This window comes from Dermochelys coriacea, chromosome 2, assembly GCF_009764565.3.
Source record: "Dermochelys coriacea isolate rDerCor1 chromosome 2, rDerCor1.pri.v4, whole genome shotgun sequence".
Classification (NCBI taxonomy): domain Eukaryota; kingdom Metazoa; phylum Chordata; order Testudines; family Dermochelyidae; genus Dermochelys; species Dermochelys coriacea.
Window position 1 is genome coordinate 37,582,398 of NC_050069.1, and position 26,099 is coordinate 37,608,496.

The following is a 26,099-nucleotide window of genomic DNA, read 5'->3' on the forward strand; positions in this document are numbered from 1 at the left end:
CCACTTAACACAGCTCTCAGTGATCTCAGCTCTTAGTAACTTCAGCTCTTTAGCGATTTCAGCTATCAGTGATTTTTAGCTGGTAGTAGGGGAGAATTAGTGCTTGTGCACCACTAGCCCAAAGTAGGTCTAATACTTAGACCTAGGTATCAGTGATTTCAGCTCTGCAGCATGTAATGAGACTACTAATAGAGCCAAAATTAGCTCTGCTATTACATAGTGGAGAGAGGAGGGGTCAAAATAGTGTTTCAGGCCCTCAGAAGTGTCCCACACTATCAGGTACACATACCTGTCCCCAGTCTCTCTCAATTCACTGGGTTTTGGAACCCATGTCCGTTGCCTAGTGTGTGCTACTTAGTTGAGGGCGAGTCCCTCTGTCATAAAATGCCAAGTACAGTTCTACTGTCCTTGATTCACATAACCATGATAACAACCTTTTATTACTTCTGCCCCAATAACAAAGAGACTGGGGATCCCACAGCAGCCAAAGTGACCATTTGGGCAAGCCGTCCATCATTCTAGGCAGGGTGGGTGTGCCCATGCAAACGAGATCAGCCCCTGATGTCCTTTTCCACTGCTCACCACCAGATGTCAGGGTAGAGCTCATTCTGAGTGCTTACAATTACATGACATGTTAGTTAATCATAACATTACACAATAAATGAATGATAAAATGAAGTAATTGGCTACAGAAGTCCATCTTCCCAGCAGCTAAATGTGTTGTTCAGGTACCAGAGAACTTGTTTGAATCCTGATTCATTGCACAGTAGTACACTATGCTACCCCTATACCATTAAGCTAGTCCCAACCACCTTATTGTGCTGGAAGTTTGCAAGATCTAGAGTGCTTTAATTTTTCTTTGATGCCTAGAGTCAGATCTTCCTGATATGAAGTCCTGATATGGTGCAATAGAGGCAGTGTGAAAGGACTGGTAAAAGGAAGGCAACTGATGTGGGTTACGGTTTGTGGTAATTCCAGAAGTGAGACTTCAGGAAGGATTTGAATGAGAAGAGATTGTAGGCTTTGGGGTGCTGGGAGTGAGAAGTCATTCCATAGGATCAGCAAGGTGGGAGGCACAGAGCTGGGAATGGAAGGACACAAATGGGGTGGTAAGGTTGGTAGCTGCAGGAACTGAAACACAACAAAATGTATTGCTGGAAAAATGGAGGGCCAAAAATCAAAACGAGAGGAATTGGAAAATTATTTTGCTCTTCTGCAGATGGCCAGTCTTTCTCCTGGGTAGGTTGCCCTGCAACACAGTCAGAATCCATGATCTTCTGGGAAGACAGAAAGGCTCAAGATAACTTTTGCTTGATGAGGTACATAAGACTTTAAGAGTCAACCAGCAGAGGGCAAAGCAGAAAACTTGACTCTTCAATCAACTGACTAGAGGAATTTAAAAATAAATCCAACACCTTTAAAAAAAAACAAAAACCCAACCTTACCTCCTGCAGTGAAGCTCACAGTTACAAATTCCCTCAGTACAAAACTGCACCTTCATTTACCCATTTCCTTTTTTAAAAGCATACACTGTTACTGATCATAATAGAAAAAAAAAGGCAAAATAGGTTTTTGATGCTAAAGAAATAATAAGTACTTAAGCCAACAGCCAAGAAAATTGTTGGAGAAGAGCGCATTACTGATTACGGTACAAAACAGGGACAAGCCATTGTTTCCATGAAAGTCCAGTCATTGGTGGGAAATATACATATTCACACGGCATGTAGCATCACTGGCATAATCCCTGAGAATGCTGTGTTTAACTGTCGGCAATCCCTCAGTGTTGAGCTGTAGTATTCTCAGGGCTAGTTCAAAGGCTTAAATGTTGGGGGGTAGGCAGAATTACATCAGGAATGTTGGCTGGCAAGTGACCAAGATTCAGTCCTAGAAAGGACTTCAAATGCCGTCTGCTGGTTGGATCATCAGTTTCCTTGGTATGAACCGGGTACTCATGGGTTGCATGAAAAAATGCTGAACATCTTTCTCATCACTTGAAATATGAATCCCAGCCAAACTACCTCGGCATAATCCTTGATAGATTTCTTACATATCTTAACCACCTGAGGAAAACTGCACCTAACGTGAGGACTCAGAACATATCTTCTAAGCAAAATGACCAGAACTTCATGGGGAGCAAACACTCAAATTCTCTGATCATCTGAGTTAGCTCTCTGTTACTCTGCAGCTGTACTCTGGTCTGGCTCCATCTGTCTCACAACAAGTTGGTTGACACTCAAATACATTCAACCATGCACATCGTAACTGGGACGATTTCATCCACCCCAGCACTATGGCTCCCTGAGGTAAGCCACTCATCCACACATCTGTTGTGAGGATGCTACAGTATGGTCTGTTGATAAACCACAAATGATGAGGATACTGATTATATAACGCATCCTAAAGTCCCCACCTCTATCAGCACAGTAGCTCAAAACAAGAACACTGATTTAGGGAAGAGTATCACCTCCTGAACTGTAAACCTCATTTAGTGTGTCCCATACTTACAGGGTAGAGGACTCTATCCTGGAAAGCAGAGACTCTGAAAAAGACTTGGAGGACGTGATGAATAATCAGCTGAACATGAACTCCCAATATGATGCTCTGAACAAAAGAGCTAATGCAATCCTGGAATGCATAAACAGTGGAATCTTGAGAAGGAATAGAAAAGTTATTTTACCTCTAAACTTGGCACTGGTGCAACCAGATTTTGAATACTTCATCTAGTTCTGGTGCCTGCAATTCAAGAACAATGTTGTTAAATTGGAGAGGGTTTAGAGAAGAGCCACAAGAATGATTAATGGATTAGAAACATGCCTTACAATGATAGACTCAAGGAGCTCAATCTATTTAACAAATACAAGGTTAAAGGCTGGAAGTTGAAGCTAGCTAAATTCAAACAGTAAACAAGGTATAACTTTTTAACAGTGAGGGTAATTAACCACTGGAACAATTTACAAGGGTCGTGGTGGATTCTTGATCACTGACCACTTTTAAATCAAGATTGGATGTTTTTCTGAAAGATCTGCTCTAGGAATTATTTTGGGGAAGCTCTATGGCCTGTGTTATACTGGATGTCAGAATAGATGATCACAGTGGTCCTTTCTGGCCTTGAAATCTATGAAGCTATAAATAAATCAAACCAATATAAAAGCTTTACAGAAAAATCAGATTTACCAAGTAAATATTGTTTAAATACTGTCCCTGCTCCTCAACCCAGACATTACTATTACTTCTCCTGATCTACAAATTTCCAGCTTCTAATATAGGTCATTAACATAATGCCATCTTAATTTCACAGAGATGCTGGTGTCAGTCTGATCACTGAAGGGATACAACTGAGAGTGGCATGAAAAATTTTTGTTCAGTATATGGAGAATTGGTTGGATGTTTTACGTTTATGGCCCTAAGCCATCAAAATGTTGTATCTAGCCACATGCTTAATATACTGCAAGACCAGAAGAAACCATTGTGAATGTTTAGTCTGACCTCTTGTACAGCACAGACCATAGAACTTCTCCAGAATAATTCCTGGAGCATATATCTTTAGAGGTTTTTCTATCTTGATTAAAAAATTGTCAGTGATCGAGAATCCGCCACGACCCTTGTAAGTTGTTCCAAAGGTTAATTACCCTCACTGTTAAAAAGTCATGCTTATTTCCAGCCACTGGATTGTGTTATACCTTTCTCGGATAGATTGAAGAGCCATTATTAAATACTGATTTCCCATGTAGTTAGTAATAGACTGGAATCAAGTCATCCTTTAACTGTCTCTTTGTTAAGTTAAATAGACTGAGCAATTTGAGTCCTTAACCTCCAACTGCCAAATGCTGGGCCTGGACAACAGAATATAGATTGCTCAAAATTGCCCTGTTCTGTTCATTGCCTCTGAAGCATCTGGCACTGGCGACTGTCAGAAGACAGGATATTCAGCTAGATGGAGAATTAGTTTGACCCCAAATGGCCATTCTTATTTTCTTAGTCTATCCTTTAATCATTCTCATGGCTATTCAATGAACTGTCTCCAATTTATCAATATCATTCTTGAATTGCAGGCACCAGAACGGGACACTGTATTCCAGCTCTGGTTGCACCAGTGCCAAATATAGAGATAAAATAACATTTTTAATCCTACTCAAGATTCCCCTGATTATGTGTTGCAGGATTACATTAGTTCTTTTGGTCAGAGCATCAAGTGGGAGCTCATGTTCAGATGATTATCCATCACGGCTCCCAAATCTTCTTCAGTCACTGCTTTCCAGGATAGAGTCCCCGATCCTATAAGTAAAGCCTACAATATTGTTCCTAGATATATACATTTTCATTTAGTTGTACTAAAATACATATTGTTTGCTTGTGTTCAGTTTACCATGTGATCCTGATTATTCTGAATAAGTGACCTTCTCCTCCCAAATTTTTGTGTCATCTGCAAATTTTATCAGTGATCAATTTATGTTTTCTTGTAGGTCATTAATAAAAATGTTACATAGCACAGGGCCAAGAACTGATCCCTGCAGAATCCCAATGGAAACACACCTTCTCAATGATTATTCCCCATTCACAGTTACATTTTGAGATCTATCAGTTAGCCAGTTTTTAATCCATTTAATGTGTGCCATGTTGCTTTTATATCATTCTAATTTTTTAAATCTGAATGTCATGCGGAACCAAGTCAAACACATTACAGAAGTCTAAGTACATTACAGCAACACTATTACTTTTATCAACCAAACTTGTAATCTCATCAAAAAAAGATATCATGTTAGTTTGACAGGATTGATTTCCATAAACCCCTGTTGATTTGTTTTAATGACATTAATCCCCTTTAATTCTTTATTAATCTATTCCCATATCAGCTGCTCTATTATCATGTCCAGGATTGATATCAGAATGACAGGCCCATCATTACTTGGGTCATCCCATTTACTTCCCCAGTGCTCCATGACTTACTGAAAATTAACCTTATCAATCAAGTGAGCTTCTCAGCCAGCTCTTTTAAAACTCTTGGGATGCAAATTATCTAGACCTGCTGATTTTAAAATATCTAACTTTAGTAGCTTCTGTTTACCATTCTCTAGAGATACTGGTGGAATGGCAAGAGTGTTATCATATGATGAGACTACATCATCTGTTTTTTCCGCAAATAGAGAATATAAATAATGACTATTTCTGCCTTTTCTGTCTTATTATTTATGATTCTACCATTTCCATTTGCTAATGGACCAATACCATTGTCAGAATTCTGTTTGTTCCTAATATATTTTAAAAACTTTTTAAAATTGTCCTTACCTCGGCTGGCCATAAATTTCTCCTTTTGTCCCATTGTTTCCCTTATCATTTTCTACAATGCTTAACTTCTGATTTATATTCCTTACTATCAACTTTCCCTTTTTTCCATTTGTTGTATAGCTACCTTCATTTCCCTGTAAACTCGGTCATGTTTGTTTTGTTTTTTTAACTAGCATGGCCATCTTCCTCAATCGTGGCTCTTTGGGCATCTAGTAAGGTGTTTTTAAGTGATTCCCAAATTATCTTTCATATTTTTTCTAATTAAATTATTTCTCCCAGCTGATTTGGCTCATACTTGTTTTCAGCTTTGTGAAATCGGCCCTATTAAAGCACTGTGTGTGTGTGTGCCGGGGGGTGGGGTGCGGGGATTACATTACATTACTGGTCTGAACTTTATTCTGTTTGTACATTATAAATGTAATAAGGTCATGATCATTTGTACCTAAACTACCATTAACTTTTACGTCTGTGATCAGTTCCTCTGTATCTGCTAGGACAACATCTAATTTAAAACTGATGTGTTGTAAATATAAGTTTAGGCTACAAAGAGGAAACCTTAACTGGATTCCAAGTTGAATACGATATATATATATTTGAATGAAGAATGCAAATATTCAATGTAGTGTCAATTCCAGTGAGTTTGCACCCATCATTTATTACACACTATATCCAGTTAACTATTCTTTTCATCTACTGCCATTTAAGGTTATTTATAATTCCCTGATTCATGGGCTGAACTAAAGATGTGATTTGTTTTTGGCAGGAAAACTGAGGGAGAAAGGGAATTATGCTATGCATCAGTGTTATTTCTTTTCAGTCCATGCAGTACTTCCCATCAATCTTTGGTGGACAGTCTGTGGAAAAAATTGAATTTGCTGTCACTGAACTATGAGATATATATGTGAATGACATGTTCAGATTAATTCCTCTGAAGCAGCAGGGTCTTGCACTCTTTCAGATTGCTTTTGGCTTGCTTTTATGTTTAGTACTGTGTTTGTACTTACAGTATTGGCAGCACAGAGTATTCTGTAAGCCCTGGTGCCATTCATGCCAATCTGGAGAACATCCCCATCAAATTATGATTTAAGGGACTGATTTGCAAAGGTGTCTCAACCCATGCACTATCTAAACCCATCCTTTTATGCATGCACAAACACCTGTACTAACCCACTGTACAAATAAAATTTACCTAGGTTTTGCATATCACCTGCATGTATAGATATTAATGCTTGAAAAGTGTGTCTGCTCAACTTTGCGTACACATAAAGTGGCCACTTTCTGAAAACTAGACACTATTTTCCTGCCATCTCTTCTTCCTTTCTTCCTCCTCCCTTTTGCTTTCTTCTTCATTGCTGAGAACTGGGCCTGTTCAACACAATATGTTCCCAGCAGAAGTTATGGGTAATGGAAGTTGAAAGAGTTTGTAGAATAAAATACATTGACAATAAAAAATGGACCACATTATCTAGTAATTTAATTGAACAGTAATGTTTAAACTAAAGTTCTGGACCACATTTACACTAAGTAAGGATGTCCTAATTATCCACTGGTCACTGCAACACTTTACTGTAATAAAGTCACCCCTTCTTATTTAGCGATTAAACATCAGAGTAATTATTATGACACATTCCTTATATATTCCAGAGTTTAAATGAACTTATGGGGGGGGGGGGCGCGGGAGGAAAAGGCAGGTGTAAGAACATAGAGCGCGGCATGGATATACCTTATTATGCATTACCGAACCTAGCCACTGCATTAATGGGCTCTCCAGCAGAAATTGTTTATTGTAAAATATATTTAAAGATATAATGATTTAATAAAGCATCTTTCTTTTTCACAAGATGAGATTTTCATTTGCAACCTCATGGTTGTTTACTCACGTTAAACTTTTAATTTCATGTGTACCTGGTGAATGGAACAGCAGATGACTGCAGGTGTGGTTATAACCAATACTGCTCTCTGTTGTTATGGCAACTAGTGTTCAAACAGCCCTGGTTTTCTACAACTCCTTTCAGTTTCTCCTACTCTAAAGCAACACACAAGGAAAGGGCAACTTTCAGAAACTTCCATAAAAAAATTGGCTAGTGCTTTGAACCCCTTTATTTTATTTCAAGTATGCTGATTCTAGAGCAGGAATCCTCAGCCTAAGTGCCAAGGTGATATCTATCAGCCTTTCCTGGCGCTGTGAGTGATCACACATTTGTAGAACAACTTCATCGTTCTCAGTTGGTATTTTACTTAAGTAAATACAACAGAACAAAAATATTTTTTCATAAACACACACAAATGTGTGTCTAAATAGAGACAATTATGCAAAATATCAGCCTGATCTTGTTGATTAGCTGATCTTAATTTATTAATTTTTTGTGTCACTGTTGAGTTTTCCCTCCTATTATTCTGGTGGAATTTCCCTAACACGTTCATGAAGGGCCCCATCCTGATCCTGCTTAATGGACATTTTGCCAATGATTTCAGAAGAAGGATTCGGCCCATGGTATATACTTTTTTCTGCTAATAAGTCTATTTTTTGTGGCTGCCCACTGACAGTAGGCACCTTTGCTAACATCATGAAAATGTTTTCCTCTACAGCAGAGGTTCTCAAACTGTAGTCCGTGGACCACCAGTGGTCCGTGAGCTCCATTCAGGTGGTCCGCAGATAGTTCCTTTTAAGGTGTGCACCTGGGCGGCCGCACACAAGAGAATGAAGGGCCACCCACCTAATTAGTGGAGCCGCACCAGCATGGCTTCACTAATTAGGTGGCTGGACCCTGGAGAAGATGCACATGTGAGGTGAGGTGGTGGTCTTGGGGGGAATAGGTGGGAGGGGGCAGTAGGGTGAGAAGAGGGGGGGGGGGGAATTTGGCATGTGCAGGGCTGCAACAGCTAGAGAAAGAGGAGACTTTCCCCAGCTCCAGAGCTGCAGCTGTTAGGGAGAGATGGCCCTCCTTCCCAGATCCAGCTCCAGGGCTGCCACAGAGGGGGACAGAGGGCAAATCCATCGCATTAGACAGGTAAGACTATTGATATTAATATGAGTTGTGTGCTTTTATTTGTAGAACAAAAAAAAAGTTAATTAAGGGGGTTTTTATATAGCACATTTATCCAAAGTGCTTTACAATAGTTAGCTAATGGTACAAACAACATTTGGAAAGATCATTATGTGGTCCACTGAGACCCTCAGCAATTTGCAAGTGGTCCATGAAAAAAAAAGTTTGAGAACCACTGCTCTACACTATGTCAGGCTGATTTGCATAAAATATACTGTGGATAATGTTCTTTGATATGGTACAACTGTAAAGTATACAAAAACTAATACAGAAAGGTTTATTTGTTTTTTCAAGTCAAACAACAAAATTACTCAAGTAATTAAAAAGAAGTCTTACTTGATGTACTCTTAACTTAAGTTTTTTGATCAAATAAAGATAAATTATTATTTATAATGCAGCAGCACCCTCGGACAAAATTTGGGCCCGTTGGGGATAAATCCTGTAAAAATACATAGTAAGAGCCAGTATCTGCTCTGAGGAGCTGTCAATCAAAAGGGACAGATCATGACTATATGACCTTTTGAACAAGAGGCAACATTTTGTTTTATTAGTCAAAGTCATTTTCCAGAATAAGCAAAAACTGAGTTTAACATGGCTGCTGATTTAGGAGACAGTGGGAATAGAATGACTTAAAAGAAGCTACTTCTGAGCAATACTGAGTTTGGATTCAGCTGTAATTTGGTTAATGGAACTCTTAATGGTTTTTGATGGAGGTTTGTGCTTTGCAGTTAATAGACTGTTTACATTCACATTAGATGTTTATCATAGTTTTTGCAGCAAGTTATACATAAATATGAACTGAGACATTACAGTTTTGGTGGTTATTCAAAAATTATTTACCCTGTGGTTTTCTTGTGGGGGATTAGCCTATTGGTGACTGAGTCTGGTCCTGTAAACCCTTACTCATGTTAGTAGATCTACTGAAATCAATGAAGCAACTCAAGAGAGGAGAACCAAGTATAATAAGTTGCATGATGAAGCCTTATGTGCTTCTATGGAAAAATAGTACTATTATTATGCCCAACTATAGACTGAGCATTGGCGGAGGCTTGGGAAACAAAGATTCTATGACAAGTTCTTAGCTTACAATTAAATGGAGGCTCTTATCAGTATTCTGCTAGAAAATCTCATTTCCCACTCCTGGAAACCATACAAGTTTAGACAAGTTTGTCTTTTAAAAGGTTTCTTTCAATTTCACCACCTGCAATGCTTCATAATGTTACCTGATATTTTTATCTCTCTCTCCCTCTTCAATATGTGAGGCTGTTTGGTGCTATCAAAGGCTCAGCTTTGGACTTTCATGAATTGCTACTGAGTATATTTTACTTCTGTTATGATCCTGGTCAGAGGACAGAGGATCTGTTCTTTTACAGTTTTCAATATTTCACTTACTGGTTTATAACAATGAATATTGTTCTGTATTTACTCTTGGGAAAAATACAGAGATGTTGAAATTTGTTAGTTTATTTAAACATTCATGTTAAAAAGATGTAAAAAGACTGATAAATAATCTAAAGAAAAGAAACTAAAACAGGAAGAAAGGAAAGATGAAATATGGAGGGGGACAGAAGATAAAAAAAGACATACAGTAATGAATTGTAATTTCATTTAATAAAAAGTTATGCCAAAATGTTATGAAATATCCTAGGTTTGGCTACACACACATTTATCTATAGTGCAAGTACATAAACAGCTAAATATACTGGCAGAGAGAAAGAAGGATGTACTAGCATTCTGAAAATATTTTTGACAGGTATTATTAATACCAAGGATGGCAGTAGATTATTTATTATGGTACATGGGAATGACAGGGCTAGGAATGACAGGATAACCAAAAAAGGGAAAATCAAGGTTTGAATATTAGGAAAAATTCCTGACAGTGAGATATAGCTAAGGAATAGTTTCCCAATAGAATTAAGTTAACTATTATTATTATTGCAGTATTTATACTGTGATAATACCTTAAATGTATTAGGAGCAGCAACCAGCAACCCTGTCGCATAGTGGCACATCACCCCAAGAATTTACCATCAAGTAGTGGTAGTTCCATCATCTGGAGCATTTAAAACTTGAGTGGACAAAACACTAGACTATATATATTAGAGAGACAAGGTGTATGAAGTTATAGCTGACCTGAAGAAGAGCCCCAGGAGCTTGAAAGCCTGTTTCTCCCACCAACAGAAGTTGGTCCAATACGAGGTATTACCTCACCTATCTTGTGTCTCTAACATGCTGGGACCAACAGAGCTCCAGCAATACAAAAAAATGTATTGTAAGAACAATTCCAAACTGACAGAAAAATAACTTAATTGTTTTTTCTCTCTCGTCTCTATGATTCTATAGGCAGATAGATAAATTAGATTCTGAGGGTATTTCAAACACTTGCATGTTGAATCTCTCCTCCCCTTTCTCCCTCACCCTGTCTTTCCCCATTGAAAATTCTTAGATCCACTGCTGGTTAACAATGTGACAAACCTTAAACATAAAAAATCAAATTGTAGGCCAACTGCCTTATTTCACACTGTTGGGTCAATTTCATTTTCTGCAATGTCATGGTCCATGGAATTTTATTTTCATGGGGGCTTTAAGGAAGGGAGGGTTGGCTGATTTGTGCCACTTTTAAAATGTACTCCTTAATGCCTTGTTTTGCATGGTCATTTATTCTGCACCAGGAGACCATACAGTCACATTCTCTTCCAGTGAGATTATCACAAAACTAATGCCATTTATATGTTCTCCCTCAAAAAAATTAAGCATCATTATCAAAGTGTGGTAGGTAGAGAACAAGCCTTTTCTAAAAAAAGCATAGGAATGTGAAAGTTCCTCCTTTTCCATGTCCACTGGAAACTACAGGAAATTATGAGACCAGTGAAGGGTTTTTTTGATACAGGATGCAGTGCTGCTGTAGCAAACACGAAGTTTTTAAAGTGCAGACTTAGATGCCTGCATAGGCGTAAAAAAGCATCTTTTCCCAAGGGAAAATAGAGAAACAGACTCTATAGAATACCGCTTTGGTGCTAGTTGCAAACCCGCGTCCACGCATTTGATTAAACTCTTAACAGAACAATAAAGAGATTCAGACCGTTCGTCCGTCCAGCCTGGGGATGCGGGATTCAAATGTGATGTTTCACATAAGTGGGGACATTTCTATGTGCCCGATGTTAGGGTTCAGCGGGAATTTGCAATACCAGGGGTTGGGTGAATTGGGGAGCACCGTGGTGTACTCAGGAGAGACAGAAACGGCCCACGCTTCACAGATCGCTAGGAGTAAGCCTGGACCGGCGATCTCCCGACCCCTCGCATTTGTCTCAGCGCGATGCACAGACGCCGTTCGCCCGCCAGGTTCCCGGCGGATCAGTCGGAGCCGCTTGTCCTGCTGGTCCGCCCGGGGTCTGCGGCTCACGAACACGGAGCTCCCCCGGGGCAGATGCGACGGAGCTGTCCCCGCTCCTAGGCTCCGGAGGGACGATAGCTGGGCAGCCCGCCCGCCCCAGCTCAGAGCCGGCGGGGAACCCCGGCTCGCCGCGGGGACCGAGCCCGAGGGAGGGGAGCGGGACAGGAGATGAGGGGCTTTGGCTGCAGCCCCGGGGACCCCCGCGGCCAGCCCAGCACTCACCCGGGTGCGGCGCGCCCTGCTCCCGCAGTCCGGCCTCGGCGCGGGCGCTCTCGTGGCCGCAGGCCGGCGGCGGAGGCTCGGTGTCGGTGTTCGTCAGCCAGGTGGACTCGGTCTCGCGGGTCCAGCTCTCGTAGTAGCGCGGCTCGATGGCATCGGCTCGGCTCCCCCCGCAGCCCATCCTGCCGGCCCCGGGACCGGCCGGCTGCAGCCCAGCGCCCGCCGCTCAGTGCCAGTGCCCCGGGCGCGGCCAGCACCGCATCCCCCCGCCGCCGCCGCCGCCCGCCAGCCCGGAGGCCGAGACCCGCCCCACCGAGAGCGCCGCTCCCGTCCTCGCCGCTGTGCCCTCCGCCAGGCAGCTGCCCCTCCCTTCCTCTCCTCCCCCTCCCGCTGCTCGGCCTGGCGGTCTCCCGCCGCCCCCTCCCTGCTTCCTCCCCGCCCTCTGCACCGCCTCGCTCCCCGGGGTTTCCTGGCGGGAGACTCGCTCGGCGCAGCCCTGGCGCACGCGGCGCAGCCTGCGGCGACGCCTCGGGAAGAGGCTCCACAGCGAGTTGTCTGATCTCCGCGACGCCTCAGCCTCCAGCCCATGAAGAGGCGGGGATGGGAGAAAGTGGCCGCCCAGAGATGCTGGTTCCCTACATTAACGGGTGAGGCGTTGTTAATATTTCGGGTGGGCAAACCTGGCAGGCACTAGCCCTAACAAACCTTGGGGGCCCCCCCCCTTTCATAACTCCACCCTTCCTTTTCCTAGCAGGCGAGGGCAACAGCGACTGGGCTCCGGCTTGCTGCATTAATTCGGTTGCTGCTGCTCAACGGGCAACGTGTGTAATTCAGCCCTTTAATCCCAGCTCCTTCGTGCGCTGGAATGTGCACTTCAGCCCGTTTCTCCCACAGCAGCAAACAACGAGTCACCACATTCATGAGTAAGGGTCATTAAGACTTTCACTGATAGCAACCAGCAATCATATCTGCCATAGTGAATAGTGACAGAGGAGGGAACCGCTGAAATGAATATGGTTCTGACTCCTTATTGTTATTCGATGTTTATATTACCACAACTCTCAGAGGCCCCATTTTGTGGGGAACTGTAGGAGAGAAAGGCTTTTCCTCAGATAATTTCTCTCTTGTATAATCATTCATCAGTACAGGGCTGCAAACTAGGTATAGGATACTCATATTTAAAGAAAAAAGAAAAAGAGGACTTGTGGCACCTTAGAGACGAACAAATTTATTTGAGCATAAGCTTTCGTGAGCTACTGAATGCATCCGATGAAGTGAGCTGCAGCTCACGAAAGCTTATGCTCAAATAAATTTGTTCGTCTCTAAGGTGCCACAAGTCCTCCTTTTCTTTTTTGCGAATGCAGACTAACACAGCTGCTACTCTGAAACCTGTCATATTTAAAGATCACCTTTCTTCCTAAAGCCCTTTATAAAAGGGAATACTAATTATTCACAGGGATCACTTCATTCACTACTGAAATGCAGGAGCAGCACACAGCAAAGCTACACAATTGTAGGCAAGGGAATATATCCAATAAGAACCGTGGGGAAATTTAGATCACCAGAATATAATTAACAGTTAGAATTAAACACACTAAGTCACCTATGTCAGCAGCCCTCAAACTGTGGTATGAGATCTTTAATAAACAAAAGGGTTCAGTTTTACATCTCATCCAATAGTGCCTTCCGCTTCAGAAGTGACTCAGAATGAAGAGTGCCACCTCTATTGCTGAATCACACAACTGTTCCAGTAGCAGCCAACCACTTAGCAAGCTCTCATCCAAGTATTGACTCACTACAGTCCTGCTTAACTCATGAGATCTGACACATGGTGCCATTGCAGACATTTCTGTTTCCCGTGGGTACAATTAAAGAAGACCCCTTCTGACTCTTTACCTTACCAGGTGGGTCAGATTAGCTATCCAGAACAGTGGAGTCTGGTGGCACCCCATATGCCTCTAACCAGGAGGTTCTAGGGAAAGACTCCTCGGGGAAATGTTTAAGATTTTGGATGAAAATTTGTGCACTACTGTGGATTTTAATCATGTTTCAAATCAAGTACATTGTACTCATATGGAACTACTTTCTAGACAGCAGTAGAGTGCTGGGTCCTGAAGAGGGTGCACACTCAGGTAAAACCTTTTGTAAGCCCTGCCTTATTCCATATTCACCTTCAAACATCAAAGGCTTCCTATGTGGCCCTGGCTCATTCCATAGGTGTCTTCAGTCATCGTATAGAATGCTGTTCTATATGTTCCTTCAAAGACTGAAGCTTTCCATTCAGTTTGCTAGGACAACAGAAGCAGTGACAGAACAGTGGGAAGGTTATTTAAAAACAAAAAAAATTGTGTTAGGGTAGAATTAGTGTACACAGGTGAAATAGGTTTTTAACCATTATGACTTGCTCATATCAAAATTAATTTTCACCAGATCAGACCACTTAAAAGTGCTATCTCACTCTGTGCCAGATTTCTACCAACTGTTATTGAGTCTCTGAAGCTATTTTTAAAAACCTCTGCATTTATCTTCTATAATATAAAAGTGTATTTTCTCCTCACTGCCTTCAGTCTCAAATGGCTAAGTAGTTTTATGCCAACTTTAAAAAAAGAGAAAGAAAAGAAGACAGACAAGACCTTGCTAACTTTCAGACTCAAAGATGAAAGTTTGACTAAGATCATAAACAGTTAAAAATATTGGAATGGAAAAGCTTAGACAACCTTAGCTAACAACCTACATTCACTAACTCTACTAAATAACATAAACAACATGTTAAGTTTTTTACCTTCAGCAGTACCCTTCTTTTAATAAAACTGCGCTGTAGGAATCAAAGATACCTCCACATCAAAGCCCCAAAATCAGACTTCTGGCCCACGAGGTGGGACTAAAACATAACTTCCAATGTGGGCTCTTCTGATTTAGTCCCCAAGCTAAAAAGGGACTTCTGGGACAAATACAGCTTTCCGAGTGGTCCACGACCATGTCTGGAAAGCATAACAACATGTCAAAAGCAAATGCAGTCTTTTAGCTGGTTGAGACAAGCATAAAGGCAAAGTTTAATGATACTTAATAAGACAACACAATAGCATTTATTTTATTCCAACCTGAAAAACAAGTAGTAAAATAAACCTAACTGTATCTTGAGAAGTGTGTGGAAAAGAACTCACGTATTACATAAAGAAAGAGAGAGGTTATAGTGTGATAAATGGGACAAGTGAGTTAGTCTTCTAGAATTACATTGTACATTCTAACTAGCACTTCTGAAATAAGAGCATTGATCACAATTGTAATAATGGAGAAAGGAGATGTAATGTCATCATAAAAAAAAGTTTATGCTTGAATATAGAGCCAAATTCATCCCTGGAGTGAACCACTGACCCACTGTGAAAGAGGTAGGCAGCATTCAGTGAGAAGCATGAAAGAATGGGGGCTACATGTGACTATAGAAGAGCAATCTGAATAGATTGTGGTGGAGAAAGCTCACAGCTTGTTTTCTTTCCTTGCTTCAATGCCCCAGGTGTCTTAGCAGACCAGAAAGTGAGATTGAGAATGTAAAATTTTTTTCATTGTCACCTTTCATTTGTCATGCTGTTGCCACAATGCTAGGAAGCTACCATGGAAGTAAATTGTGATTTCTCTCTTTGAGCCAGTAACACAAGTACAATCGCATACTGCACACTAATGTGATCTGCATAGCTTTTTAGCCTTTTTGTGTTTATGCTGCCTGTTCAGTTCTCTGGTGTAGTACGGGTGCCATTTCCCAGGCACCACCTTATGGCCAGAGGTGTCTTGGCAGGGTCCTTCCTCTCCTCATGGGCCCTGGGGAACAGCATATAGTCTCTCTAAGGTTTCAGACTAGCAGCCGTGTTAGTCTGTATTCGCAAAAAGAAAAGGAGTACTTGTGGCACCTTAGAGACTAACAAATTTATTAGAGCATAAGCTTTCGTGAGCTACAGCTCACTTCATCGGATGCATTTGGTGGAAAAAACAGAGGAGAGATTTATATACACACACACAGAGAACATGAAACAATGGGTTTATCATACACACTGTAAGGAGAGTGATCACTTAAGATAAGCCATCACCCACAGCAGGGGGGGAAAGGAGGAAAACCTTCCATGGTGACAAGCAGGTAGGCTAATTCCAGCAATTAACAAGAATATCAGAGGAACAGTGGGGGGTGGAGTGGGGGGGAGAAATACCATGGGGAAATAGGTTTCAGAGTAGCAGCCGTGTTAGTCTGTATTCGCAAAAAGAAAAGGAGTACTTGTGGCACCTTAGAGACTAACAAATTTATTAGAGCATAAGCTTTCGTGAGCTACAGCTCACTTCATCGGATCCGATGAATCCGATGAATTGCATCCGATGAAGTGAGCTGTAGCTCACGAAAGCTTATGCTCTAATAAATTTGTTAGTCTCTAAGGTGCCACAAGTACTCCTTTTCTTCATGGGGAAATAGTTTTACTTTGTGTAATGACTCATCCATTCCCAGTCTCTATTCAAGCCTAAGTTAATTGTATCCAGTTTGCAAATTAATTCCAATTCAGCAGTCTCTCGTTGGAGTCTGTTTTTGAAGCTTTTTTGTTGAAGTATAGCCACTCTTAGGTCTGTGATCGAGTGACCAGAGAGATTGAAGTGTTCTAAGGAATATCACCAGCACTCCACTGACACTGGGTCAATAACCCTAATTGAAAATAGTCCTCAGTGCCCCAAATACAAAGTCCACCATAGTAGCCCCATAGTTCATACCCATCTCCAACACTCCTGTCAGCCATAGAGACCTTATTCCACTCAGGAGCTGTCTGACACTCAGTCTGTCCCTACCCACCCCTACAGCTTCCTGCTGCCTTTTATATTGGCAGTCTCTGATTCCTGCCAGGTAAGTCACATTGTGTAATCAGTGCTGGCTTAGCCCCAGGCTGTCCAGGCCATGGGCAAGCCATCCTGTTACATGGGGCAAATGTTTCACCTGAGTAAAGATGGTCAGTAAAGGCTGTTCTGTAGATGTTGTTTGTTATCATTGTCTTTTGGGGAAGGGACATTTACCTCCAAACAGTTCATAAGGCTCGGGGTAAGGGGAGGGAAACAACCAACTAAAAAAAGCCCTCAATCATTTCATATTTTGAATTTTTCAAAATGGGTTTAATTGGATTTTATGGATGGGGGTGTATTTCTGTAAAGCACCATGCACAATTACAACGGGTCTCCTTAATAATAATTTTCTCCCAAATTATTGGGTCAGATTCATCACTTTGTAACTCCACTGAAGTCAAATGAGTTACACTATGGATGAAATTGACCTTTTATATTTCCCTTGATAATTATGTTCTGAAGAAACAGTAGTTACTGAAATAAGGTACAAGATGTTACATGTTCTCTTTAAAAAAGAAACGGAGTACTTGTGTCACCTTAGAGACTAACACATTTATTTGAGCGTAAGCTTTCATGAGCTACAGCTCACTTCATCCGATGCATGCAGTGGAAAATACAGTGGGGAGATTAGTGAGGAGTAGCTCACAAAAGCTTATGCTCAAATAAATTTATTAGTCTCTAAGGTGCCACAAGTACTCCTTTTCTTTTTGCGGATACAGACTAACACGGCTGCTACTCTGAAACCTGTCATGTTCTCTTTAGAATTTCTAGATTATCTGTTTCCTCATTCAGTTACATAGTGTTTAACATACACATCTTTTTTTATATGTAGCCTATGATCATTGTGCTTTGTAATAGAAAGCAGTCAGAAAGCCAGTTAATCAGCTACTTGAGGATTCCTTTGGGGAATATAGAGACTTTCCCTCTTCTAGTCCACTGGAATAGAGGGTGTGGTCAAGGCACCACTACACTCCCAACTGTTCCCAGCTGCTGGAGTGGTCTGCTGGGGCTATAAACAGCTAGGTATAACTAAAAGCAATCCCCAGACACAGTCCAGCATTGGGGTAGCTTAAAGCCACTATTGCAATTACTCTGTACTTCTCAGTAACAGCTGTGCCAACATATTCCAAATATGAGATCACTTGAGAACCAGGTGTTTTTTTCCTACAACATTTTCTGTACATTCTAAGCAGATGTCATTTGAGTACCCTACTTCTCTTCACTACACTGTTAAAAGTAAAGGAGTACTTGTGGCACCTTAGAGACTAACAAATTTATTAGAGCATAAGCTTTCGTGAGCTACAGCTCACTTCATCGGATGCATTTGGTGGAAAAAACAGAGGAGAGATTTATATACACACACAGAGAACATGAAACAATGGGTTATCATACACACTGTAAGGAGAGTGATCACTTAAGATAAGCCATCACCAACCGCAGGGGGGGGAAGGAGGAAAACCTTTCATGGTGACAAGCAGGTAGGCTAATTCCAGCAGTTAACAAGAATATCAGAGGAACAGTGGGGGGTGGGGTGGGAGGGAGAAATAACATGGGGAAATAGTTTTACTTTGTGTAATGACTCATCCATTCCCAGTCTCTATTCAAGCCTAAGTTAATTGTATCCAGTTTGCAAATTAATTCCAATTCAGCAGTCTCTCGTTGGAGTCTGTTTTTGAAGCTTTTTTGTTGAAGGATAGCCACTCTTAGGTCTGTGATCGAGTGACCAGAGAGATTGAAGTGTTCTCCAACTGGTTTTTGAATGTTATAATTCTTGACGTCTGATTTGTGTCCATTCATTCTTTTACGTAGAGACTGTCCAGTTTGGCCAATGTACATGGCAGAGGGGCATTGCTGGCACATGATGGCATATATCACATTGGTAGATGCGCAGGTGAACGAGCCTCTGATAGTGTGGCTGATGTGATTAGGCCCTATGATGGTATCCCCTGAATAGATATGTGGACAGAGTTGGCAACGGGCTTTGTTGCAAGGATAGGTTCCTGGGTTAGTGGTTCTGTTGTGTGGTGTGTGGTTGCTGGTGAGTATTTGCTTCAGATTGGGGGGCTGTCTGTAAGCAAGGACTGGTCTGTCTCCCAAGATCTGAGAGAGCGATGGCTCGTCCTTCAGGATAGGTTGTAGATCCTTGATGATGCGTTGGAGAGGTTTTAGTTGGGGGCTGAAGGTGATGGCTAGTGGCGTTCTGTTGTTTTCTTTGTTGGGCCTGTCCTGTAGTAGGTGACTTCTGGGTACTCTTCTGGCTCTGTCAATCTGTTTCTTCACTTCAGCAGGTGGGTATTGTAGTTGTAGGAATGCATGATAGAGATCTTGTAGGTGTTTGTCTCTGTCTGAGGGGTTGGAGCAAATGCGGTTATATCGTAGCGCTTGGCTGTAGACAATGGATCGAGTGGTATGATCTGGATGAAAGCTAGAGGCATGTAGGTAGGAATAGCGGTCAGTAGGTTTCCGATATAGAGTGGTGTTTATGTGACCATCGCTTATTAGCACCGTAGTGTCCAGGAAGTGGATCTCTTGTGTGGACTGGTCCAGGCTGAGGTTGATGGTGGGATGGAAATTGTTGAAATCATGGTGGAATTCCTCAAGAGCTTCTTTTCCATGGGTCCAGATGATGAAGATGTCATCAATGTAGCGCAAGTAGAGTAGGGGCATTAGGGGACGAGAGCTGAGGAAGCGTTGTTCTAAGTCAGCCATAAAAATATTGGCATACTGTGGGGCCATGCGGGTACTCATCGCAGTGCCGCTGATTTGAAGGTATACATTGTCACCAAATGTGAAATAGTATATTTCTTTCCCTTGGCTACTGGACAGTGATGTGGGATGAGGCACATAAGAACCTAAACAGGTATATGGAATGGCATTTTCAGGGTGATGGACTGCACCTTTCCATCTCTTACTTTTGTGATTCTAAGCTAGTCTATGGGTTAGAAGTATGTCATACACCAGGACTGTGATTTTGGAGCTGAATGACTTGAATTCAAATCTGGTTGCCTTTGCATTTTGTAGCATTTATATAGGCAACCAATGGTTTGTTTGTTTTCTTTTATTTCTTCTTCTTGATCTAACAGGCAAATGAGCTTAACTTGAGCATCGTCTCTTGACTCAAATACTTATTAGCACAGAGAAGATTGCCATTACAAATACTGTATTTTCCTTTATTGTTCATAGCTGTGGATAATCTCTTTTTTCCCTGTGGAAAGAAAGATGGAAAAAAGAAAGATGGGAATGCAAGGAACCAATAAATGTAATTGCCTTGGCTGGAAGTTCAAGCATGATAGCATGCCAAGGATACTTGTGAAGTGTTTTGTGTTTTTTTAACTTGATTGCTCAAATATTTCCTTAAAATGAATTTCAATTTGTATAATTTACAATTTACAATTTGTGCTATGTTAGATATGCATGTTTTTAAACCAGGAAACAGCACCAATACCATGTGACTTATGGAGCTAATCAAAAGTGAATTTCAAATTGTGACCATTGGCAACCAACTCTTTGCAAATTGCCAAAAATTAGTTGCAGAAGAAATTTTCAAGTTTTGACTAATGAATAAATCAGAGAATTTTGTAATCTGTCAGCAGACATTTAATATACAGAAGAGAAAGTTAAAGTTATCAAATAATTAATTCACCCTTTTCACTTCATAGTTTCCCATTTAGAGATCAGCCTGAAACAGAATTTCAAATCCCAACACCGAGATGTTTAGGGAGAAGGAATCTGAATTCCAAGATCTGGGCCTGCCACACTGCTTTTGATTCCAAATTGCACCCAAAACAAAAAAGGGACTATTTTTCACATCCAGTTAAAGTTTAGCCCAGCATGGTGGAAATCTCATGAGAATGGCTGATAATATGGAAATCCCACCAATTTGGGCTGATCTCTCACAAGGACAGCTCAGGAGATTTCTGAAATATAGCTCTGGACCACATTTGAATTTAAATTCTGATCCCTAGTTCTGGTCACCACCTTGCTGGCCCATCTCTGTTTCCATTAAGTATTACAAATAATTATTATATTGATGGCAGTGGATGTTTTGGATACACAAGGAGTACAGAATCAGGACTTTAGGTAATAGAAGTTGCTAGAGACAATACATACCCTGTTGAATTATATGGAAATAATCACAACTTTCTGTGCAAATAATGCAAAACTGATGTGCAGCAGCCTTAAAAGTTCCATCACTATGGAATATTTTGCCAAAGATTTTTATCAATATGTTTGTCTGCCCTTTGGTTTGGAATGCATATTTTGCATGGAGTTGCGTACACTTTTTTCAGTGCTATCTGTAGGGAAATGTCCAGTATTGACAGGTGGAAGGATAAGGCCTAAAAGGTATTTTTCCATCTCTAACTTCTATGCATAAAGTTCAGAGTTTAAATGGTTTAAAGAGAACAAGAAGAAATGCTTTATATAGAAAGAAAATTCAGTGTGCTTTTTCTGCATTACAAATACAATATATTTACTCAGAGCTGTAATTCAGTTTGCTTTCAATCACTAAAAGAGATTTGCAAATGATGAGCTGCATTTTGGCTTCATAGCCAGAACACTCACTCTCTCTCTCTCTCCCAGTAGTGAGGAGGAGGGAGTGGCAGTAACCAGATGCATTCTGCCTGTGAAAGACAGATGAAGGCCCAAGGAGTGTGTTTTGATGAGATAATTACTCCTCCTTTTTAAAGGTGCAGCATGTATTCTCACAGCACCTGCCACTGAGTGCAAGCAGGTCCAGAAGGGAGGTAAGGAGAAAATGAGGATGATGCTTTGACCGCACAGATTTGTAGCGTTAAGAGCTGTTGGTTGTTCTAGGTAGCCATTCCCTTTTCCCATTACATTGCAGGTACATAAGGACTGGCATTCTAGCTGCATCCTACTCAAATAATCTGGGGAGCATAGCACTCCAAGCCCTCTTTCGTTTCCCCCGGGTGTACCCATGGCACAGGGACAATCAGAATCCAGGCCTATACCTAACACTCTTGGGGGAATTCTGCGCCACTGCGTGTGTGCAGAATTCATGTCCATGGCAGATTTCTTTGCTTTCCCTCAGAAAAATGACTTTCTGACAGAGAAGCAAAGGGAAGCTGCAAGAGCAGTTATGCATCACTCCCTAGCTGCGCAGGTACATTGTTTCAAGCACCCAGAGCAGTGGCTCCTACCCTGAGCTGGGATCAGTTGCTAGTCCCTGCTGGGCTGGAGGCAGGGAAGGAAGAGATTTCTTCTTCCCCTGAAAAGGGTGTCTGGGGCTGTGTCAGACCTCCCACAGCTGCAGGAAGCTCAGCATCCTCCCTTGCTTACTGCCCCCTTTGCTCTTCAGCTGCGGGGGGGGGGGGGAGGTCACTATAGGGGGAGCCGCTCCCCCATCCTCCCAACCCCATGCATCCAGACCTCCCATACCCAAACATCCCTGCCAAGTCTCACCCCGTATACCCAGAACCCCCCTAGCCCTCCATACCGAAAACCCACCCCACTGAACCTCAACCGCTGCATCTGATCTGAAATTCCCCTGCACCCAGACCCCCTGCCTCCAGACCTCCACCTCTGCACCCAAACCATCCCCCACTGAGCTCCCTACACTCAAACCCCCACCCTGAGCCCCACTCCCCATATCATCCTGAGCCCCCACATCCAGACCCCCATGCCACTTACCTCCGACTAGCTGCACCCAGACCCCCACCCCACCAAGCCCCACTCCCCCAGCCCCCTGCTGAAACACCCACACCCCTTTGCAGAGACCCAACCACTTTCACCTGAAAGCCCCTCCAGAGTCCCATTGCCCCTGCACCTGGAACCCCCCAATGAGCCTCTATGCATCCAGATCCCTCCACACCAGACCCCCCTCCCCCACTGAGCTGCCTGCATCCAGATTGTCCCACACAGAATCCTCTCACCCCACACCTGGATCCTCTCACACCAAGCCCTCCACACTTGGATCCTGCCTGGTTGAGCCTTCCTGCCCCACACGTGGTGCAGAGGGACAGGGCTCCAGGGTGTTTCTGGGGTAGGCCCAGGCCTTGTGCTGAGTCAGGGTCAGGTGCAACCTCACCACTGAGTCCATGTTCTCTGGGTAGGGGACAGGGAGGCTGCAGGGTGATCTCCCATCTTGGTACAACCAGTGGCCTGTGCTCCCCACTGCCATGCTGGAGCCTCTCCATTTATTTATTTATTAACAAATAAAGCTTGCAGAATTTTGAAATACTGTGCAGAGAATTTTTAAATTTTTTGGCACAGAATGCCCTCAGGAGCAAAGACTTAAACTGATGGATGATGAAAGCAGTCCTTTCTGCAAACAAAGACAGATTAGATATATACTTTGCTGTAAGTATCTGATAGAGTTTATATACTGATTGAAAGTGGCCTCTGAGTGCAAAGGGGGCCCTGACTATTGCCCAGCCAATGCAATACCTACCAGCAGAGCCAGGATCTCACACATAGGAACTGTACTTCCTTCCAGCCTCAGACATGTGCTCTCTGCAGGCTTCCTGCTCAAGCACAGAGCTCTGGGGAAGCAGACCTCAGGGGCTAAGGATGGTGAATCCATCACTATGCAGACCTACTTGTAACTCACACACCTCCTGGGTGTGGTGCTCTGTCCCATGTAGTGGCACTAAGACCACTTAGAGAGAAATTAATGAGTCTGCCCTACAACCATAGCTAAGGGCCACATGGCTTTTAGCTCATGCAGTAGAGGCTCCAGGGACCCTAGGTTCAATTCTGCCCGCCGACAAACAGGGTCCGTCCATGTTACATACTCACCAGTCTGCCTGTAGAGGCTGGGTAAAGGAACTAACCTTAGGGTTACTGGAGAGGTGAGGCTGGAGTATCAACTGTGGAATAGCTTTACTGCCTGAAAGAGGATTCACTTTCTCTTATTTCCCCTTGCGTCTGCAGAACTCCTTTGCAAAGAGCCTGCTTACCTCAAGCTCTTCACAAGGACTAGGGTTCTATTATTATAAAACATCATTATGAAATTAGCATTTGAAGTAAATAAGCAACCATGTTAAATCCATTTATCATTTAGGATGTTCTTGACTAAGTATCTCAGAAATGTTATGTTCCTAATTGGTAAAAGTTAATTAAATATCCTTGATTTTTACCTTCAGACACATCCACTGATTTACTAATATTTAAAAATAAACAGGCATGTTTTCACTTGATTATGTATTGGTAATCTATTTGCTTCTTTCATAAAGCAATAAGTCAGTGAAATAAATCCGGTTAGTAAGAGGATAATGCACACATAGGTACACTGCAGTAATTACAGCACTACATTAGTGAGGCTAGAGGGGGTATCCTAATTTCATACAAGCACCATTTAGTCAACCACACAAACTTGGCAAAAATAACCCTGCCATTCTTTTGTTTCAGTATCAGAGCTGCTTCTTTGTCTTCTTTTTGGGGTGGGGGGTGAGGAGGATGGAGGGATGAATAGAGAAATGGGAAAGGTTTGATTAAATTTGGTTGAGCAATTTCTGAAATAGAAGAATGCGAATAAAAATGCTTATGTCGCAGTTTGTCATATTTTGTAGTGAAATACTGTAACTAAAATATGAGATTTAGCCCACAAATATGGCCCTGCTCTGATCAATAATCACTTTGCCCAGTTTGAATAAAAATAGACTTTTAACTCAACAAAGATCAAACAATGACAATTCTGAGCACAGTCAGTTCATTAATTTCATTGACAACAACAGTGTTCAAACATGAATTTCAAAATGTCCACTAAACATTCCACTTACGTTGAACTTTTTGATTCTTTACCAGAAAGGAGCAGGTCTCTTCCCAACATCCTCTGTGATGTAGCATGATTAAAAGAAATCATTTAGCTTCTCAGCAATGTCCTTATTTTTCTTAATTGCTCTCTTTACTCCCTAGAACTCTATTGCTTTTTTCCCGTACTTTCTGCTTAACAGAATGGAAGAAATGTGTCAGAAGAACTGTGGACTTTTCATCTGAGCTAGGGGTTGCATGATTGGGTCCTTATATAGCCACTGGAAAGCTTAGACATTCTGTTTTTGATGAGTACTGATTGACATCCTACTTCAGTCATGATCCTTTTCAGACTTGCATCTTTCCATGTGGTAGTCTTCTGTCTAGAAATGAGCTCACACCAGAACTTCAGAGCCATTTCCCCCAAATTTTAATATGGAGGTTTGACTTTGATGTCCTGGATCCTGACCTGTTCCTTGAGTTTTGGTCCAGGATCAGATTCCAGACTGGTTGAGGTTTCTTTTCCAGAAATGGTTTAGACGCAGCCCAAAATGGCAGATGTCTTGTTAAAATAGCTGATCTGACAAGATTTATTCTAGTCAACAAGACCAAATACGGTCAGCTTGAATAATCACCTCATGGAAGTAGTTTCTTCTAACAAGACATCACCGCCTTGGACTGGAATCTCACACGGACAGCCCCAAAGGTTTCTGCACCATACAACTCAAACAATGTTGAAGTAATCAACCCATGATATGATGAGAGCTTGGTAACCCTTGCAAGGAGGTCCCTGTCAATCTCCACAAACTACCTCAATATCCTTCTTCAGATCTCTCCTTAACACTCTCTTTTTGCCATGATGCTTACCAAAAACTTGACAACAGTTAGGTTGCTAGGGTGCTGAGACCACTCCTATCATGCTGACGAACATTGTCTCATTGTTTCCTTGTAATACTCCATTTGTCTGGATTCATCAGTTGTCTCTTGTCTTATAATTAGATTCTAGGCCCTTTGGGTCAGGAACTTTCCATTCTGTTTCTAAGCACCTAGGACAATGGGGTCCTCATCCATGACTAAGGCTCTTAGGGGCTATAGTAATACAATTAATAACTTAGCTTTCATTTAATCTGGAAAAGAAATACTAGCCTAAAATATCGTTGGATCCAGACTCTGCCACCTCAGCCATTTCTATTTCCAGTGCAAGTGGTATTTAATCAGTAGTATGTCATATAGGTGATAATGTATTGAAAAGACCCAAATATGCTGCATATATTCAAGTGGGTTAAGGCAGATTTTGGACCCTTAAATGAATTTCCTGGCTGTGGCGGCTTTAATCTGTCAAACTTAACTTTGCATTAACATTGTGAATTATTTTAAATTGCAAAAAACCACTAACATCATAACACCCCCTAAATGAAGGTACCTCAGGCAACTGCCTAACAGAGAATCTCTGGCTTGGTAGCTTTGTGAAATATCAGAATGCTGGTTTGTGTCTTGGTGTCAGTCCAGTATGTGACACAAACACCACAAGACAGCTACCAATCTCCTATATCAATGCAAATCCCCGTAAC

General features: G+C 41.9%; 1 protein-coding gene and 1 long non-coding RNA gene across 2 annotated transcripts in view; both read right to left on the minus strand.

Moving 5' to 3' along the window:
• The window catches only part of BAALC (BAALC binder of MAP3K1 and KLF4), a 38,038-nt gene extending 25,769 nt beyond the window's left edge, over positions 1-12,269 (minus strand). The window contains exon 1 of the mRNA XM_038391306.2: positions 11,950-12,269. Coding sequence (XP_038247234.1) covers positions 11,950-12,127 — 178 coding nt within the window. The 5' untranslated portion in view covers positions 12,128-12,269. The remainder of the gene's footprint in view (positions 1-11,949) is intronic.
• A 10,751-nt stretch (positions 12,270-23,020) lies between these two features.
• LOC122458612 lies at positions 23,021-24,687 on the minus strand. The gene is made up of 3 exons (XR_006278683.1): positions 24,558-24,687; positions 23,610-23,665; positions 23,021-23,101 (listed from the first exon to the last, which is right to left on the minus strand). It is a non-coding gene; the product is annotated as an uncharacterized LOC122458612 (long non-coding RNA).
• Between the last annotated feature and the right edge of the window lie 1,412 nt (positions 24,688-26,099).